The sequence below is a fragment of the Monodon monoceros genome, unplaced genomic scaffold (assembly GCF_005190385.1).
Source record: "Monodon monoceros isolate NGI ecotype Baffin Bay Population unplaced genomic scaffold, NGI_Narwhal_1 Super_Scaffold_14, whole genome shotgun sequence".
Classification (NCBI taxonomy): Eukaryota; Metazoa; Chordata; class Mammalia; order Artiodactyla; family Monodontidae; genus Monodon; species Monodon monoceros.
In genome coordinates this window covers 27,361,323-27,380,639 of record NW_021703770.1, presented here as the reverse complement: position 1 = coordinate 27,380,639, position 19,317 = coordinate 27,361,323, and the positions used below count along the sequence as shown (strand labels likewise).

Here is a 19,317-nt window from a genome sequence, read left to right as displayed (position 1 = left end):
CCTGATATTAGATAACTAGGCAGATAATTTTGCTGAAACTATGTCAGAATGACCACCATTTGTGTAGTTTCACTTCACTCTAAATGGTCTAACTGAAGATTTCCCTAATCTTCATTCTGCATATTCAACACAAGTTTGATCAAGAAAGCCCAAGGCCTCCATCTTTGTACACATGGAGTGTTGATTTCTCTTCCTGTGTACCCTGGTGAGGCAGAAGAATTTGTTCTAGAATATTTTTTTCACCTGGCTATGCTCCAACCTTGGAAAAAGCTGGGGTTAAGTCACAGATGGACAGGTGCCTTGAAACCTAGTCAGCTGACCAAATCTTGACACCAGAAGATCCAGTTACATATTTAGCTCAGCTGAAGGAATCTGCCTTATGACATCCTTCCCTGTCTACCCTCTCTTTTCTATTTTTGTGAGCAGAAATATACTGGAGAAATCCAATAAAAGTTGACAATTACATGTCTCACTTTGTCATACCAACCCTCTGTGTGAGGTAAACATTAATGCTTCCCCTTTTTTGAGTTCTTGCTTGTATAATTTCAATTATATGGGCCAGTTACTGATCTCTTACTTCTAAGTGCTATTTCCTTGAGGTAAGGAATGAAACCAAGTTTTGAGATTAGGATAGCATCCAATAAAAAGAAATCCTAAAAAAAGCAAACTGGAAGCTTCTTGGAGTCACCCCCAACTAGACTGTTAGGAAAACAAACAGCAGAGCAAGTGTTGTTAATCCTACTCCTGCTTTGTGCCTTTGGCCCTTTAGGGGATAAAGAAGTGAACCTAATGAGGCCAAAATTCTGTTTTCAACCCTACAAGTGATGCATTTAATTTGTCAGGATGTAAATCAGCAGGACTTCTCAGCATGATTGTGTAGTATAATCCTGTCCATAAAATATTCCTCTGTGTTCTGCCAAAGAAGTGGTGCCAAAGAAGTGGTGGACCCTCTGAAGGGCCAGTTCACTGACTTGGCAGCTGAGGCCCCATCATACTCAAAACTGGTAAGTCACACACCCAGACACAACCCCTAACATTCCCGGGGGAGGAAGCAAAGCGTTATTTAGATAATCCCCTTTGCAAAGTGTATTAGCTGATCCAAACCAGACCTGGCCGACAAATGGCATGTTGTTCTTACATTTCATAGATGCCTCAATGTAGAAATAGCTTCTTGTTGCATTTGGAGGATTAAGATTCATTTAAGGAATAGGTATGGATGATCAATAAACTATTTTAAAATACATAAACAGCTTCATGCTTGACCTTCACCTTCTATCCACTTAAATGGTATGGGGAGGCACGTTTCTTTGTTGATCTAGAAAGAGCTTGGCAGAGTTCCTCCAATTCCATTTCACATATGAAAATAAACAATAATAATAAACATAATAGGGAAAGTATGCTGTGTATCACAAATGGGTACTTCTGCCTTGTATAAAGAAAAACACTTTTCTTCTAAATGGTTCGTGGAAGAATATGCCTGGTTTAAGAAGAGATGTCCCACCAACACTCCATTATACACATGGACCCGTCAATAGGAAGACACAGATAACTACAGAGATATGGAAATGCCAGGAGATTCAGCACCTTGATAGAAAAAATACCCCAAGGAACCACATGTGAGGTAATGTCATACTTGAGGGTCAAAAACTAAGGGGTGCAGAGTAGGAGTAAAAGATGCATCTAAGTTTTTTTCAGCATGAGCGCAGAAATGAATTTCAAGTTAAAATCTAAATCCCTGAATTCACTGTGAAATACCTATACTGCTAGGAAATGAAATTGTTATAATCTTGAAAAAAGTTATCATTATCAATAAATGGTGTGATTTGTATATATAAGAAAACCTGAATTTTCCTTAGAAATTAGAATTCAGTGAGGGAAAAACTCATCAGCAGAAGGCGTGTATGTGCTTGGGATCAGGAGTCAGATTCCTCTGAGAGGTCTTGGCACATGGAGAAACCCTGCACACTTGAGCCGCAGTGCAGCTCTTCTGAGAGCTCAAACTTTGACTCAGCTTTACTGATGGAACAGAGAGAACATTTTTTAAGCAGTTGCTGTCGAAAAAAAATTATTCTATGGTGAGAATTCCATAGAAGGAAATGACACCAGGTGCCATATCAAGAATCATAATGGAAAGACAAAAGAATCCGACATGATCTGGAATTAGGGTAGGTAGGGTATACTTAGAAGAAGAGGAGAGGAAGAAGAAGAAAGAGGAGGAGGGAGAGTGGGGGAAGGAGAAGAAAGGGGGGAAGAAGAAAGAAAAGAAGAGAAAGAATGAATATGAGCAGGAAGGAGGGAAAGAGACAGAGACAAGAAGAAGAGACAGAGACAAGAAGAAGAGACAGAGACAGAGACAAGCAGAGTACAAGTGACACTTAAGAAAAGCATTTGTTTTTGTAGTTAAGGGTGAGCACTTTCAGGCCTCCCAGCTAAAGTGTCAGACATACACCAAAAAATAATACACATATCAGCAGCAGGAGAATTGAAGAGTGTAAATTCATGCTGATGACTTTTTTAATAGAGAAATCATATGTGGCCACACACTTAGTGAGAGATGAATCAAAACGACCCTAGGTTACACCTATAAAATGAAATATCATGTAGTTATTAAGAATTATACTAGAGGGATCTTTACCGATTAAAAAAGGTATCTATCTCCACAGAAAGCAGGCTGCAAAACAGTATGTATAGCATGACACAACTTTTTGAGAAAACATATTTATATTTTTTATACAGCAACATATGAAGCTCTCTCAATGTGATGGGATTATGGTTTTTAATTTTCTTGTATACCTGCTCACTTTTCTACAATAAATGTGTGTTATTTATAGAATTATAAAAACAACCTAAGAATACGTTAAAATTGGCATTATTTTACTTCTTCATTCCTAGACAAAGCTTTCACAATAGCATCTTGAAACGTGATTATAAATGGGGTTTGCTTTTAGCGACAAAGTTAAAGCATGGTAGGACCCCTAAATCAAGGGATAGTTGCCGTAAAGTATACCTGTTACATGTATGTGTCTGGTTACTGTGAAAACGCAGTGGGATAAATGGTACTTTTAAACAGGATTTTCAATTCCAGAACATTTCATCATGCAACCAGTTCAGAGTCAAGTCCTGTCAAGTTTATTTATAGTTATTTAGTTATACAGTTTACCCCATGACATAGTACAAAGATAAACAAATGTAGGACTTAGAAATACAAGTCACAAAACATGGATTGACCCCTTTCAGACTCTAAACCAAAAGACAGGTTTATCTTCTTCATGTAAAAGTTTAATTATAATCATTGTCATTAAGGCCTACACTTAGCATAAAGTTGGGAAATCCTTCTAGGTTGAAGACAGTACTGAGAGATCATGCGCTACAGTGGAAAGAGAGAGACTAGGAATAAAGAAACCTGGATTACATTCCTAGTTGTGCCACCAGCAAGCTGTGTGACCTTGGATAGATCACTCACTTCCACTGAGTCTGTTCCCTCATCTGTACAGTAAAAGGAGAACTAGCAGTTCATCTTAGGTGCCTTTCTGGTTTGGAATATGGTGGAAACTCTGATTCCACCGAGACAGTGGTATTTAATTAGTCTGTAGCAACACAAAGATCTTTAAATCAATATAATGCATAAGAACTGAAACTTCTTCAAGCTGTCCGAATATCCAGAAGAAAATGCAGTTAATATACAATATATTTGTTCTACAGAGGTCAGTGCTTTGATTGAATTGCCCATCATGAATGCCAGTGACTTCAAAATCAGGTAGTCTATATATCATCCTGGCTATCAGGATCTTTAAGTCCCTTTCACTTACCTGAGATGATTCATAGTTTATAAAACACATCTATAAAGCTAACCAAAGAAATTTACTGTGTTCAGAGTTAATGGCTTTAAATGGAAGGGGGAAACAACATTTGAATCAGCTTTATAGGGAAATAATTTTCTGAAAAGAAAATTTGCTTCTCTCCCGTGAAAGATCTCTGAATTCAAACCTTGTAGCTCTGTACAAGGTTTAGGGCTGGTAGAGTGACAATTCAAGTTACAGAGTTTCAGAAGCTCTATCTTTTCCCTACTTTTTGGTTCTGCTGAAAATTGTCAATATTTTGTGTCACCAAATTTAGTCATAGAATCAATTAATTTTTGTGGATATGGTAAGATTTGAACAACTGAACATTAGATAAATTAGTGTTAAAAGTTATAAAAAGAAATATTTCAAGAGTGTAAGCAACAGTATTAATCTTATTGTTGACATACTTGCTGTAGTCACCTTAAGCTCTCATTCCTTTTTATATTAAAAATTAATTTGGCTCCGTATTTTTCTTTTTGCAAATTACATCTATCTTTTTTTAAGAGTTGGCAGAGTGGTGGGGGATATAAATAAGTACAAATGTACATATTTTTGGAATACAACAATCTTCACCTGTTTTTCTCATGAATCTTTAGGATTTCATTTGTCTGTTGAAGAAGTTGTTTCTCTAGCTTGTATGTTGATAATGAATTCTCCAGCAGTTGTATTTCAAGTCGAGAAGTTTGATTTAGTACCTTAAGATAAAAGATAAAAACATTTCAATCTTTACAAAGAGTCAAAACAATTATTTTGGGGTTTTTATTTAGCTGTGTTTTCTTTTTAAATAATATTTCTTCTAGAATAATTAAATGGTCTACATTCTACTAATTAATGCCTTACATGTCTCAAACATTATATTGTTCAAGATTGAAGTTGCAGTTGAATGAGAAAACTGAGTTGTTAAATCCATTTTCATATTTCAATTTTCATTTCCTCAAACCCTAGGATGTTCCCCTGTGCTAACTGTCTTATATATATTATCTCCGATATTTACAAGTACAAGATAAATGTTAGTACAAGGTCTTAGATATTGTGTGTTACAAAGAATAACTACTAGGCATGTAAAACATGTCTGCCTTGATCCATCACCTCGCAAAAACTAATTAGAAATGTGCAAAAAACTCGTGATATAGTTTAGACAGATTTATGATCACAATTACTGAACACCTATCATGTTAGTTCATGTCAGCCCTTCCAGATGTCATCATATCACGGACATGGGTACACACTGAAAAGAGGAATTATTATGATCAGTTTACAAATGAGGCAACTGAAGTTCAGAGAGAAGCCAGAAACCACACAGGAACCAAGGGAAGAGCTGGGTTTCAAACCCAGATACTGTGACTCTAATTCTAATGCTTTACACAGAAAACCAAGAAGAGGGAGAAATAACCCATCCTGGGTCTTCATCTGAGGAGATGAAGTGACCAGGAACCCAGAATGCACTGAAGACAGACTGTTAGTTATCCTTTCAACTGCACTACGCTGGGTCCTCAAGAAACAGTAAATGTTCACCTCATCTTGAATCACAAAGACTCATGCTGCTAGTCAAGCTTTATTTGTTTGTTTGTTTTTTTGCGGTACGCAGGCCTCTCACTGCTGTGGCCTCTCCCGTTGCGGAGTACAGGCTCCGGACGCGCAGGCTCAGCGGCCATGGGCTCACAGGCCCAGCCGCTCCGCGGCATGTGGGATCCTCCCGGACCGGGGCACGAACCCACGTCCCCTGCGTCGGCAGGCAGACCCTCAACCACTGCGCCACCAGGGAAGCCCTAGTCAAGCTTTAATATAACATGAGTCTGAGCCATGAACCCAAACCTATCCATCCTCCAAGCAAACATCACACACATTCCAGTCCTAGAAGATGCCTTCAAACTGTGCCACTTCCTTTGTCCTGTCCCCTTCTCCTTCTTCTTTAAGGGAGGTAAAGAGGGCAAGGAAGAAGGTAAAATTATAGTTTTAAAAGCTCCCTATGTCATTTGAGAATTTTTAAAACCACCATACCTTTTTTAGAACTATGTATTGAAAGGAACCTGGGAAACCTTCTGGAGGGTCAATATCAATCTAAAGGGTCCTCCTCTAAAAATGACACCAGTAGAACTTTCCTCCTTCTTTGTAGCAGGTCTAAACCTGGAATTATATCAGATGCACACAGAAAAAGCCTTTTCAAAATATACTGACACAATCAGGGCTGGGCTTGGGCTAATGGAGATTGTGGGGAAAGGGAATGTATTTGCAGGGGGAGCAGGACAGGGACTAGGGTGAGATGAGAGAGGCAACTGCCTGGGTTGTAAAATTTAAGGATGTGTCAAAAAACTCAATAATCAAGATAAGTAATATTTGAATGCAACACTTTGAAAGATCAAAATTAATGTAAAAAAATCCAGGTTGAACAGAATATCATTTAAAAATAAAGACAGGATATGCTACTACAAATATATGATTCAGTCTTGCATAACTTGCTCTCATTCTTTTCACCCTAGCCCCAGTCCTGCTGAAGGGGTTGGGCCAGGGGGTTAGGGAAAAGAATACTGAGATGGGGCATTTAGCTTTAAAAAAGTTTTAAGCTACTATGATTCATTTATACAACTGTCATGAATACGGATCTGAAACCCAGTCTAAAAGTTACTACTACTAATTAAAACTCATATTTGTGGAGTGTTCTAGAGTTTTAAAAAAGTATTTCCCATCCTGAATTGTTTCATTTGAGGAAACACAGGAGCAAGAGGACCTGAGATTTGAAGATAGAGTTAAAAGCAGCCCAGAGGAAAAAAATGGCAGAGAATGTAAAGATGAGGGATGCACAAGATATAACTTTCTTCAACTATTAAACATATTTTTGTCTGGGCAAGTTTTCTGTTTGCTTGTTCATTAACTAGAATGGCAATTTATAAAATAATAAAATAGGGGATGACACATCTACATTTTTTAGTGAGATTTAGAACAGTGCTTGGCACAGAGAAGACCCTCAATGTGCTGTACATTGTCTCACTGAATCAAGCATATCATATGCTGTTAAATGAAATCTGTTTTCTCCTTTATTCACTGTATTCTCTGATCATACTTCCTGATATTCTCAAACACCAAAACTTTTATTTTACGAAGGACAAAAATTGTTCTTTTCCATGTCTGAGAAGAACATGAGAGAACACTGAGAACAAAATGGAACCATCCAAAATTGAAAATGAAGTTGCCTATATCTAAGTCTGGAGACACTATAGCTCCTAACTTTTCTCTACTTTGTCCTACAAAGTCCATTTGCCACACAGCAACAAGGGTGATCTTTTTAAAAACACAAATCAGATGTCATTTCCTATATTAAATATGCTAGTGACTTCCCTTTACAATTAGAACAAATTCCAAAGTTCTTGGCCTAGCCCTACAAGGTCCTATGTGATCAGGACCCTGATTACTTCTCAGATCTCACTTCCTTTCAACTCTCCCCCTTGTTTATTATGCTCCAATAATATTGGCCTTCTTTCTGCTACCCCAACATGCCAAATTCATCTCCATCTCAGGGTCTTTGCAGTTTCCCCTGCCTGGAATGTCCACCCCTTCCCAGATGCATGGCTGATTTCTTTTCATCATTCATGTCTTACCTAAAGAGGCCCTTCCTGGCTAGTCTCTGTAGAGGAGCTCCCCGATCATCCTCCATCAGGTGGCCTTGTTTTACTTTCTTTATGAAATCATCACTATTGGAAATCATCCTGTCAGTATGCTCATATGCTGCCTTTCTGCCCCGTGAGGATGTCAGCTGCACAGAGGCAGGACTACTCCATCTGGAGCCCTCCAAACCGCCAGAGCCCAGCATGGGGCCTGGAATCCTGGGGCACTCAGAGCTATTTGTTAGATGATACGCTAGGCAGTGGATAGTGAGTCGGTTTTCAAGTTGCATCATGCTCAGAGGGGAACAAGAGAGGGTAGCAGGCCAGGTGAATATCAAGCTGGACTTCAATTATAACAGCCCAAATCTAAAGCAGCATCTGAATGTGGGAGAAAGAGGGCGACAAATCTCAGAAGTCCAGGCTAAGTCTCAGGTCATCTCAGGCTGATTTTGAGCACAAAAGCCAACCCCTTCTCTCCTTTCCCCATCGCCTTAACCCAATGGCTGCTTTATTTCAGCTCTCCCCCTTGATGTATTAAAATAGGCCTGAAGTTCAAAAGCAGGCAACTGATGAGAACTGTACAGGAAACTACGATACATTGACCACTTTCTGTCCGTGTGTCTATGGAAATTGCTGCTTAGCGATAATCTACGTGTTCCATTAAAATGACAAAAGACATTTCCCTCTTTAGCCTAAACACATTCCAAAAGCATACACCAGAAAGAAAGAAAAGAAAGAAAGAGATAGAGAGAGAAGGAGAAAAAGGGAAAGGAAAGCAAAGCAAAGGAGAAAGTGAAGAGTATATGACACGAGCCCCCAAGAAACAATTTCAAAGCTTAAATTTTTCAGAATATACCATAGAGTAAGGAAGATATAAGACTTGGAACTGTGGATTTATGGACTATAAAATTTCAGTTCTTTCTTTAAAAAATAAGCAAAATTTTAAAAATAAAAATTACTATTTTTTTTTAAAGAAAGTGAGCTAGATAATTTCATCCAGCTTCCCTTTAATACTTGAGTGCATCTAATCTTCCTTGAAAGGAAAATCTCCCACAAAAGAAAATTTCTTTCACTGGCATATTAACTTTCCAATCAGCCTTGCTGTAGGTTTGTGTTTTCTTTTACTTTAACTGTCTTTCAAAAAAAAAAAATATAACACAAGGTATGATGTCCTGGCAATCAGACTTTTACAGAAGAATGAAGGCTGGTACGTGTGCATGGAATGAGAGTTAGGTCACCATTTTACAAAATCAGTGAAATCATTTATTCGGTCAGCGATGGGCAACGTGACAAAGTATCACCCTACAGTTTTCTTGTTAATTTCCAAGGGGAAAATGGACAATTGGAATGGAGAGCTATGGAGCCTTTTACCCTAACCAAGTTAAAATAGCGTCACTGAGCGGGTGGCAAGCTGGCATTTGTGCCTCCTGATGAGATGGAATAGGACGTGACCAGTAATTCTACAAAGTACTCCCACCACCATGTTCAACTCAACCTAATTAAGCCTGTAGACTTAATTTCCAGTTTAAAAAATAAGTACAAGGGATGGAAGAGTAAAAGAAATATTCAGACAATTTAAGAATATGGGACGGTATACAGAGCAAAACCTCAAGAAAAACAAGAAAGTCAAACAGAGAAAGACAAATATTGTATGTTATCACTGATATGTGGAATCTAAAATATAAAACAAACTAGTGAATATAACAAAAAAGAAACAGACTCACAGTTACAGAAAACAATTCAGTGGTTACCAGTGGGGAGAGGGAAGGTGAGGAGAGGCAAGATAGGGGTAGGGGATTAAGAGGTACAAACTACTATGTATAAACAAACCACAAGGATATATTGTACAGCACAGGGAATATAGTCAATATTTTATAATAACTATAAATGGAGTATAATCTTTAAAAATTGTGAATCACTATGTTGTACATCTGAAACATATAATATTGTAAATCAACTATACCTCAATTTTTAAAAATGTAAGATTACTCCAAATTAAAAGGGACTATTAAGTCTTGAAAAGTAAAATGTCTATAACATTTTTGGCAGAAAAATTGAGGAAATTTGAATGTGAAAATTAGTTAACCTTGGAGAATTATTAATTTTAGTCATAATAATATATAGATAATACTATATATAATTATTTTAATTTTATTGTATATTTTAATTTATATTATATATAAACATATAATGTATTTATAATATAATGATAACCTCACTGGGTTATGGAGTTTAGTAGAGATAGCCCTTGTATTACAGATGCAGAAATTTTGGGTAGAAGTAACTTGCCCAACAGAGCTAATTTACAGTACAGTCACAATGGAAGCCAGGTAATCTGTCTCTAGTCTGAGTTCTTTCCCATAGGCTCATGCAGCTGTACACAAGTAGCTTCCCTCTGGAAAAGAAAGGTATCTCCCCTCAGTCAATAACAACTGCTATCAAAATGATTTCTTTCAATCACCAGGAGATCTTCTGCTTGTTGCGGCTAATGGCATCTGACTTCTCTCCAGTACTCACCCCAACGCTACACTAGCATTACGAGGCAGGAAGATGGCCAAATTTCTCGTGCTCCTCAGAGTACAGAGAAAATACGTTCATCCAATGTTCTCAGTCAGTCAGAACATCTTTGCAGTAGGCTGCTTCTGTTCAAAGTCCTATTCTGATCCATCCACTATTCGTGGGTATATATTCCCATCAACACACAACCCTTAGGACATTGCCCTTGGCTTGGGAGCACTGGACTGAAATATACAGAAATTAAGAGACTAATATCAGTGAATTTAATCATTCAATAAGTATTTATTGAGAGCCTACTGTGTACCAAGTACTGTTTTAAATCCTAAGGATAGAACAGTAAGCAAGACAGACAAAATCCTTGCTCTCTAGAGGTTTGTTTCTTGGTGCAGGGGTTAGCCAGCTTTTTCTGTAAAGGGCCATATAGTAAATATCTTAGTCTTGGCAGGCTCTGGTGCAACTACTCAATTCTGCTGTTTTATTGAGAAAGCATCCATATACAACATATAAAACTTTATTAACAAAAAAAGATGGCATTTCGAACTTGACCTATGGATCATGGTTCACTGAGCTCTCTCCTAATGGGTTATCAAACACTTTTTCCAGACCTTTTGAGAAAACTGATTACCAGGGTATTTTCCTTGGATGACCTTTAGCAAATTTATTTTACTGCTGTTTCAATTAGGCCAAAGTTAAATATTTATTCAACTATCCTCTCATCAAGTTAAAGAGATAGTGGCTCAACTTTGAGAGGTGCCCTTTCTGTCCTTTCAAACCTGTTTCCACCTAGAGATTCAATCTCATTTGTTAAGTTGTTCCTGGACTGCCTTAAATTTCTAATTGTATGAGTCAAGTCCAAACAACAGGTGTGATAGTTTGTGACCTCTAAGAAGTGGATGATGAATTAGACTTGCAGGAAATTTATTAGGGGACATGCCTGTGAGAGAAAATTGGGAAGAAGCCAGAGTTGGCTAGGGTCACCTTCTGACTGGGATGTAGATCGAACCACAGTGAAGAAGAGAGGGAAGGGAGTAAGGCTAACTGGAAGTTTTAGCCTGCAGGGAAGTTGTGCGAAAGTTTGGCAAGGCTGATGGAGAGCCCTTAGCCAAGTCATGTGTCAGTGGAGTCCTGCAGCTCCCAGGAATGGGTCTAAGTATCACTGCCACAATGTGTCATTGGCTGGAAGTGGCCCCTGAGAATTGTGGTCTCTGTACCAACACAGTGATGGATTTCAGAGCACAGCAGCTGGGACCATTGGTCTATTACACCCCGCCCCCCCCCACAGTAGGAGACTGGAAAGATGCATTGTTATAACTGTGGGGAAAGGTTCCATAGCTAATTAACTTGATGGAAAGTCAAGAAAGAAATGGTTTAGAAAAGTTTTGTCACATTAACTCAATTAAGCTCACTGAAGATAAAGACTTTTACTTATTATTGTATTCTATTTAGTACCTATTAAAATACCTTGCATCAAGGAGGTACTCAAAATATATCCTTAAAATTTTTATTAAATTCTATTTCTAACACTATGGCTCCATATAAATCATTGGAAGTTGAAGGAAATGTAAGCTCAGTGTCTATAGAACTTCCCTACAGTTACACAGCCAGCAAGCAGCAAGGACAACAATGGATGCTAGGATTACATGAAATGATGTGCAGACACATGGTAAAATGCCAATAGCTAGTGGTACCTTCAGCAGCAGCTGCATCTTCATCATTTATAGAAAACATTCAGTTGCTACTATTAGGCCCACATTAATTTGCTTTATCTTATTTCCATTTTGTCCTGTGCTTAGACCCAGGTTGTGTCTGCAGCCTTTGAGAGAGAAGGGAATCACAAGAGGGAGGCAGTACAGATAGAGAGCTGGTAAAGCATGTAGACTCATGCCAGACTGCCTGGGTTCAAATCTTCCCTCTAACATTTACTAGTATTTTCGCCTGGGGAAAGTTGCTTTACCTCTCTGAGTTTCAGTTTTCACATTTTTAAACAAGGGAAGATAATAGTACCTACACCCCATCAAGTTTTTAAAAAATTATTAAAAAGCTAATAAATGTAAAATTGCTTAAAAAAGAGTCAAGCTCAGATTATTAGAGGTAAATTTTAATGTCATTTTTTGTCTACTAGTGTACCTCTAATCAAAACTGGCCTGAGGAAGAAGTCAGAAATAGGTTCACACTACAGGAAGGGACATGAATAATGTCTGAAACTAAGCCCTTCATACTGCACACTTGGAAAGAGGAACTGGAAGGAGAGGAGATATTGGTATGAACTGATAAGAGAGTAAGAAAAACACTGCAAGCTGAACTAAGGAGGAAGGAACAGGCCCAGTGCTGGTTCCTGATCTCACCACCATGACCAGCAGGGTTACTTAGATATACTCATTCTCTGTCTCTTTTCTAATCATGATGCCTATTGGGCACAAGAATATTTTCAAGTGCCACTGCAATAAAACTAAGGCTCTACCACCTTTTGTTAAATTCAAGTCAAGAAGGTCAGCAGAGGACTAGAAAGCAATAAGTTACTTATCTTTATAACAACATCATGTGAAAGCTAGGGCACTAAAATATACTGCAAAACCATTGGCATGAATTCCTAAAATAACTGAGGACCTGAAATCAGTTTAGGAAAAGCAGCACTTACCAACAAGAAACAAAGTAGAATGAATATGGGAGTAAAAACGTGGGAGCATGCCTGGATAGCCCTAAAGGATCTATTGGTTTATAAATGCTTATTATTAAAGACTAGAGCATTTTGAGATTAAGGAATAATCCAGGATTCACTTTGTGAACTTGGCCTTGCATCAGAACTTGAGTGCACTTGAATGATTAGGTCTAAGTAGATGATGTACTGTTGCAAAGGTTCAAATAAGCACCTCATGGATATACATTCACATGAAGAAGGGTTGGAGCATCACAGCTATGAATAGTAGAGATGATTAGAAGATATTAAAATGAAGATGAAAAGAACACCCAGGATTCACTCTTAAGGTAGGACCTAGTTTGTCCGAGCCACTGTCAGACAATTTATCTCCACCTTCCTCTCATTGCAAGTTCTGCTGGATTTGTGATTTTTGAGATGTTTTCCAGGTTTCAGCTATATTAAAATTCTTCTTGGAGCATCTAATAAATTTTCATTGGCCTTTAATGACTATTCAACTTTAGCTGCTCTATATAGGGAATAGGTTTATTTTCTATGAATTTTCTGTGCTATTTTCCATAAAGTACACATCTCTTAGCCTTAAGGATGCAGAACAAGTTGTTATCTCTTAAAATTTTACATAGCATGCATCTTAACAGTTTGGAGATTGGTATGCTGACAGTGGGATTTTTTCCCCCAACAACTTCAATTCCCAGTTGGAAAGAGAATAAAAACAACTCAATTTTGGGGATGGAAAAAAATGAAACAAAATGCTGCCATGTATGTCATAAAACTTATAAAAGAAATGCATAAAAATTTCAAATGTTCAACCAAGTAGGGTAATATTAATTGTGTATTTCAGTCTTTGAATATATAGAATGCTTTGTAGGAGATGGTGAGCATTCAGTTCTAGTAAAAATAAGAGAGGACACACATTATTCATACCACAAGAAGCTTCACACCACTGAGCAAGCTTGGTTCACAGATCAACAAGCTTGCTCAGTGTGATGATAATAGATTACATAGCCTCATAATTTTTAGTTACAATACGTAATTTTCCCTTCCTCATCCCCCATAATTAGCTGATGATAGTGTGCAACAAAAATTATTTTCCAAAGCCTATGTGATTCATTGTTCCAATGTGATCCACATTTAAGCTCTTATTCGATTAGATAATTATTAGTATTACTAATCAAGGAGGACAGAGAAAGAAATGAGTATGAATCATTTTGAGTGCCAAATTCAATTCACTAGCTGTATCAATGTGAGAAAATCATTCAAACTTTCTGTTCTAAACAGTCTTCACAAACATCATTTGTCCATTGGAAAGTGGTTTGCATAATATAAAATGCTCTATCCATGTAAATTATTATTGTCATGTCTCTTTAAATATCAACATTTGATCTATGTGATGCATTAACACAAATGACACAAAATAGAAATAAGGGTGCATATTATTTTTGAATTTATACTGTTAAAAGAGTTAAACATTAAAGGCCATTAGAGATGGCTTTAATGTCTTGGTAACCTACATAAGCAAAGCAAAATCTAAGCCAGACTCAATGCACTTGAATCTAAGAAAGTAAAATTTAAGAACAACCAATCACAAACAGCCAACTAGGCTTTCCCAAATAAGGCAACTGCTTAAGCTACAGCCAATCAAATAATTTCCTTGCTTTGCTTCTGCATCTTCTCTATTAAAACTTTTCCCTTAGCTCCCGCAGTAGAGCTAAATACTTTCAGTTAGGTGCTGCCCAATTTGAATCAATGTTCACTCAAACTCTTGAAAATTTTAATGTGCCTCAGTTTATCTTTTAACAATATACTTCACCTTTGATTCCAGAAATCAACTATTACATTGAGACAGAATCATCCTCTGGATTTCAGAATGGTAACAGGAATAACCATTTCCATGGTTAAAAGGGGACCAAGAGATCATCTTCCAGTCATCAGAAATAATATTTTCATTAAACTGTAATGGTAGGCTTGTGACAGTGATAGTTAAAAGGAATTTTACTGATTTGTACATAAAAATATCATTGTCCAGAGTAGGGTAATATATATATATATATATATATATATATATATATATTATATATATATATATATGTATGTATATATACATATACACGAAGAGTTTTAATTGACTTCTCATTATAAAATCATGCTGAATAAAAATAAAATCTGCACATTCCAGATCAGTTTGTTTGGGGTTTTCCTTCCTATCCACTGACTGCACAAAACCTCTGCAGGTGCCATTACTGTTAGAGTACTACTGGAGATAAAACAGGACAGGTCAAAAATGTACATCAAAGGCACCAATTTGACACAAATGGTTATTCTGTTTGACATATATCATATCACAGTTGGTAGCTGAAGTGTTTATTTGAAATTTAAATGCTGATTAAGTCCTTTGCCTGTTTTTGGAAGCACATACAAACAGTCCTAGTCCTGTTTTTGCAAGTACATACAAAGCTAAATATACCAACTCTCATGAAATCAAAAGAAACATGCATAGCATGTCAGGCAGTCATTGTTGTTATTACCAATACACAAAAATGTGTATGTTTCCCCAATCCCAGTGCTGAAATGTGCTCTGTGTTTATGGAGTAACTTAAAGGAAAAAAAATCATCTGGGTTAAGAGTCTGACGACTCTGGCTCAGGGGTGTACCTGGGTCTCAACATCTGTCAGCTTTCTGGTCTGCTCTGCGGTCTGAGAGAGGAGGCTGGTCCCTATCTCGAGCATGGTGGCTGTGTGGTTCTGAACTGCATTCTGCTGTATCTGAGCCATCTCCGACTTCATATTTTCCACAATGTAATTCTCAATCTGCAAGAGATAAAGGACAAAACATACTACATTATAAGCAAAGTCTTTCAGTTGAAGCATGTAATATTTACAATGATAAAACAAGACACAGCTGGCAAATCAGCCATCTGGCAGGAATCCTCAGCATCTCTGGGAGCTGGGGAAATGGGAGCAGAGCACACAGGAACATAGTTGCTAACAAACCCGTAATATACTGATGCACATATATAATCAACACAATCACAATGAAAATTCACACTTGGATAGTGCTTTCTCATTTAACCCTTACAGCAAAGATAGTTAAGCACAGATGACCTCGCTGTTCTTTTTATCTTATAGCTGAGGAAACAGAATTAGAGAAGGTCAACGATGAGCCTAAGGTCACCAGCAAAAATTCAGCAGAGTTAGCACAACAATTTAAATCTAAATCTTGGTTCTCTGGTCTTTTCATTATACCATATTGAACACTTATCTCTGAGAAATATTCAGCCTCCTCTGTAATGAAAAATAAAAGACCATGCTGGGTCAGGGAAATGGGACAAGGAGTGGGAGGGGGGCAGATACCCAAAACACAAGCCTTTAAGGGAATCTTAACATATAGGCAACAGCATATGAAATGAGCTGCAGAGCCTCAGAGCTAGCTAAAACTATGATCAGTGCTCCTTTGCGAGCTCAAAAAAAGGCACTGAAAATATGGTCCATAAAGCAGCGTTTGCCCTTCTTGCCTTGGGGAATGTTTGGTCCTTTATGGTGCCATCTTAGAGAATATTATGGTTGTAAAATAAATGGTACCATAGGGGGCAAGAATTATTATTAAGTGACTTACTATGAGGGAGCCCGTTAGGCACTTGGGAGAATAAAACTGAGGATATTTTTCATATGCTTGAAAAATACAGAAAGAAGCCTGCACTTCCCTGTCAGTGCACTTAATTCTCCCCCACAACTGTGTGGTGACTACATTTTATTACCCAATTACACATAAGGGGAAACTGCATCCCAGAGAAGTCCGGTCCAAGGCCACACACCACAAAAACAGCCAGACTTGGATTTGAGTGCTGAAGTCCTTAACTTTCATACCAACACTGCTAACCACTTGATAGTTCTGCCAAGTCGTGCTTCATAAGCTGGGTTCCAAATTATTAACAGCTACGTGATTTTTACTGATTTAGTGAACCAAAATACATCCACTATTTTATAATCTATAGTAACACTATTGTCATGTAATAAACATAGCTTAAAACTAAATTCTTCTTTGTAACTTTGGCAGTTCACTTTCTAACAACATTTCTTGCTTATTTCTATTTATCAAACATGAGTCTGTCCCAAGCTAAAGAAAATGAAAGGTCAGAATCAAACTCATATTGTTATTAATAAGTTCTGACTTTGTTCTTGGTCAATATAAGGTAACTCCCCTTCAACCTTTCAAGTCCCCTTCCCAAATTAGAAGTAGGGGGAAAGTTTCAACTCACAAAAATTTATTCTAAAACAAATACAAAATAGATTAGAACACATATCTGGAAATTATCTTAACAAAACTTAAGGTCTCTAGGGCGAATTTAATCTTGGCTTTATTCCAACTGAACTAACATATTTTAACAAGAGTGGAAGGGTAGAGGAAAGGAGGGTGGGTTGGAGTAACAGACATCTATTGTTTTAGATTCTGCATCATATGTTCCCTCTTTTCTAAATAACTTCCCTTAACTTTCTTTTGGGAAATTGTCTTTTCCTCCTTCAGAACAAATGCTTTGGGTGGAGTTGTCCCACCCTAACTTCAGGGTTAGGTACATGTTTGAGCCTAACAATCAGAATGCTCTGCTCCTGCTTAGAGAGAATAAATTGTTCAAGAATGGAAAGGTACTGTGAGCAAGGCCAGTAAGTCTCAGTTATGCAATTTTGTCTAACTAGCCTACAAAAGAACTTCCTTTTCCTCTGTGGTAAGCTGGTAACATATATGCCTGACACTGTTGATGCCCCATTTTGCCATCACAAAACTAGAGCCAGTCTAAGAATAAGGCTAAGTCAGAAAGATAGATACGTAGGCCAGGTGATACAGATAGAAGGATACTTTTAGAGCACCTCCGTCCTGTCATGTTTTTAGCCAGATCCACCCTTGGACATTCAGTTATAAATTCTGTGATGTCCCCTTGAGCAGCCCACTTTTTTTTTTTCTTTTGCGTCAATCACATTGTTTTAGTTTCTAACAAAACCAAAAAAGTCTTGACTGATAAATCTGATGGATCCTTAGCGAAGGAAGCCTCAGACAGGCACACATTAGCAGTACGTTCCTTGCTTATCCAGGGAATTTGGGGCTTTATATAAATGTGTATATTCTCAAAAATGGCAGATAAGTCTCCATCATGGAGATGATACCTACCATTTACAGCTGACATTTATCCACTGTCTACCATGTGGCAGGCACTGAGCTAAGTGCTTTCCTTTCACAAAAGCGCTTAAATCTCACAACAACTTTATATGTTAGGTATTGTTATAGCCGTTTATAGGTAAGACTACCGAGGCTTAGAAAATCCACAACTTGCTCAAGAACAAACAAGAATTTGGCACCCCCAGTGTCAAAGCCCAGGTTTTTAACCTCTAACCTTTTCATCTTAAACACTACTTAATTACCCTATGCATTTTATTACATAGGTCCTAAACCTTGTGTGTTTATCCAAACTGCATGGGGAGCATTTTAAAAATGCAGATGGAGGTGCAACACACCAGAACTTTGAATCAGAATTTTCAAGGGTATGTACTAGGAAACTATATATTTTTAAAACTTCCTAGCGTAATTCTGATTCAGGCAAAGAGCAATGCTTCTCAAAGTGTGGTCCATAGAATAACTGCCTATATCAGAACTATTTATGAACAGTCTTCTATGAGATAAGAAAATTACAGCAGAATGCAAATTATCTATGTTGCTAAGCACACTGGTGTGTGTGTGTGTGTGTGTGTGTGTGTGTATGTTTGTATATGCATGTGTGTGTGTGTGTGTATATATATATATATATATATATATATATATATATATATATATAAAGAAAGTAATGCTCCAATGCTTTAATTTACATTCTGGTCCTAGCTTCTTACCTTGTTCACAAAATGGCAATTCCCTTGAGCAAAAGTGATTTAGACCATCAAATTATTCTATGCCAGATTCCCTGGTTACCAAGAAATTTCAAATAACAACTTGGTTTCCTATGCAGATTTCTCTCCTGAGAGAAAGTTCACTAATCAGTGAGCTCCAATACAGATGCGCTTGATAATTACATATCAATTTCTTATTCAGTTGGTTAGTGGAGTCAGTTCCCAGACGTTGATTTGCTCTGGGTGTAATAATAATCATGTGCCCCAGTCTCCACAGAGGAGGACACCCTCTGGCATAGAGCGACCATTATATCAACGTTCAGCTGCTTTGTGGTCCTATCTCTGTTAGATACTATCTATTCATCTATTCTGTATTATTGTGCTTTTTAAAAAAAACTGTAAAAATTAACACCAGCAAAGCAAAGTATCTGCTTTATGCCAGTATTTATCACAAAGAGCTTCCCAATTCTGCTGACCCTGTTGTAGAAATAAAGTAGGTCTCCAACCTATCCTAAAATTCTTATTTGGGCTTCCATGATGAGTAACATGAATCTAACTCTAGCTAATTATTTTTTAATCAAATGGGGCTGCTCTAAGAGTAACTGCTTTTTAATGCAAAAGGTAATGGCACACTGAAGTAGCAAAAACCAGATGTAGTTGATTTAAAGGCTGAGGAGAGAGGCAGAAGTCAAATATACAATGTGTGATTAATAAGGAGGACTACTTTCATCTTAATCTCTAAACATTCCTCTGTAGATGTATAACTGTGAAATCCATCTTCATGTGCTATACTAGCCAGGTTCAGAAAAGACTTGTAACAAATTTGATTG

At 37.4% G+C, this 19,317-nt stretch overlaps 1 protein-coding gene across 2 annotated transcripts in view; it reads right to left on the bottom strand.

Moving 5' to 3' along the window:
* ANGPT1 (angiopoietin 1) overlaps window positions 1–19,317 on the bottom strand; it is a 253,410-nt gene that overhangs the window by 82,972 nt on the left and 151,121 nt on the right. For both annotated transcript variants that reach the window (XM_029223174.1, XM_029223175.1), the window contains exons 2-3: window positions 15,269–15,424; window positions 4,416–4,537 (exon numbers count right to left, since the gene is read on the bottom strand). In XM_029223174.1, coding sequence (XP_029079007.1) covers window positions 4,416–4,537; window positions 15,269–15,424 — 278 coding nt within the window. The remainder of the gene's footprint in view (window positions 1–4,415; window positions 4,538–15,268; window positions 15,425–19,317) is intronic.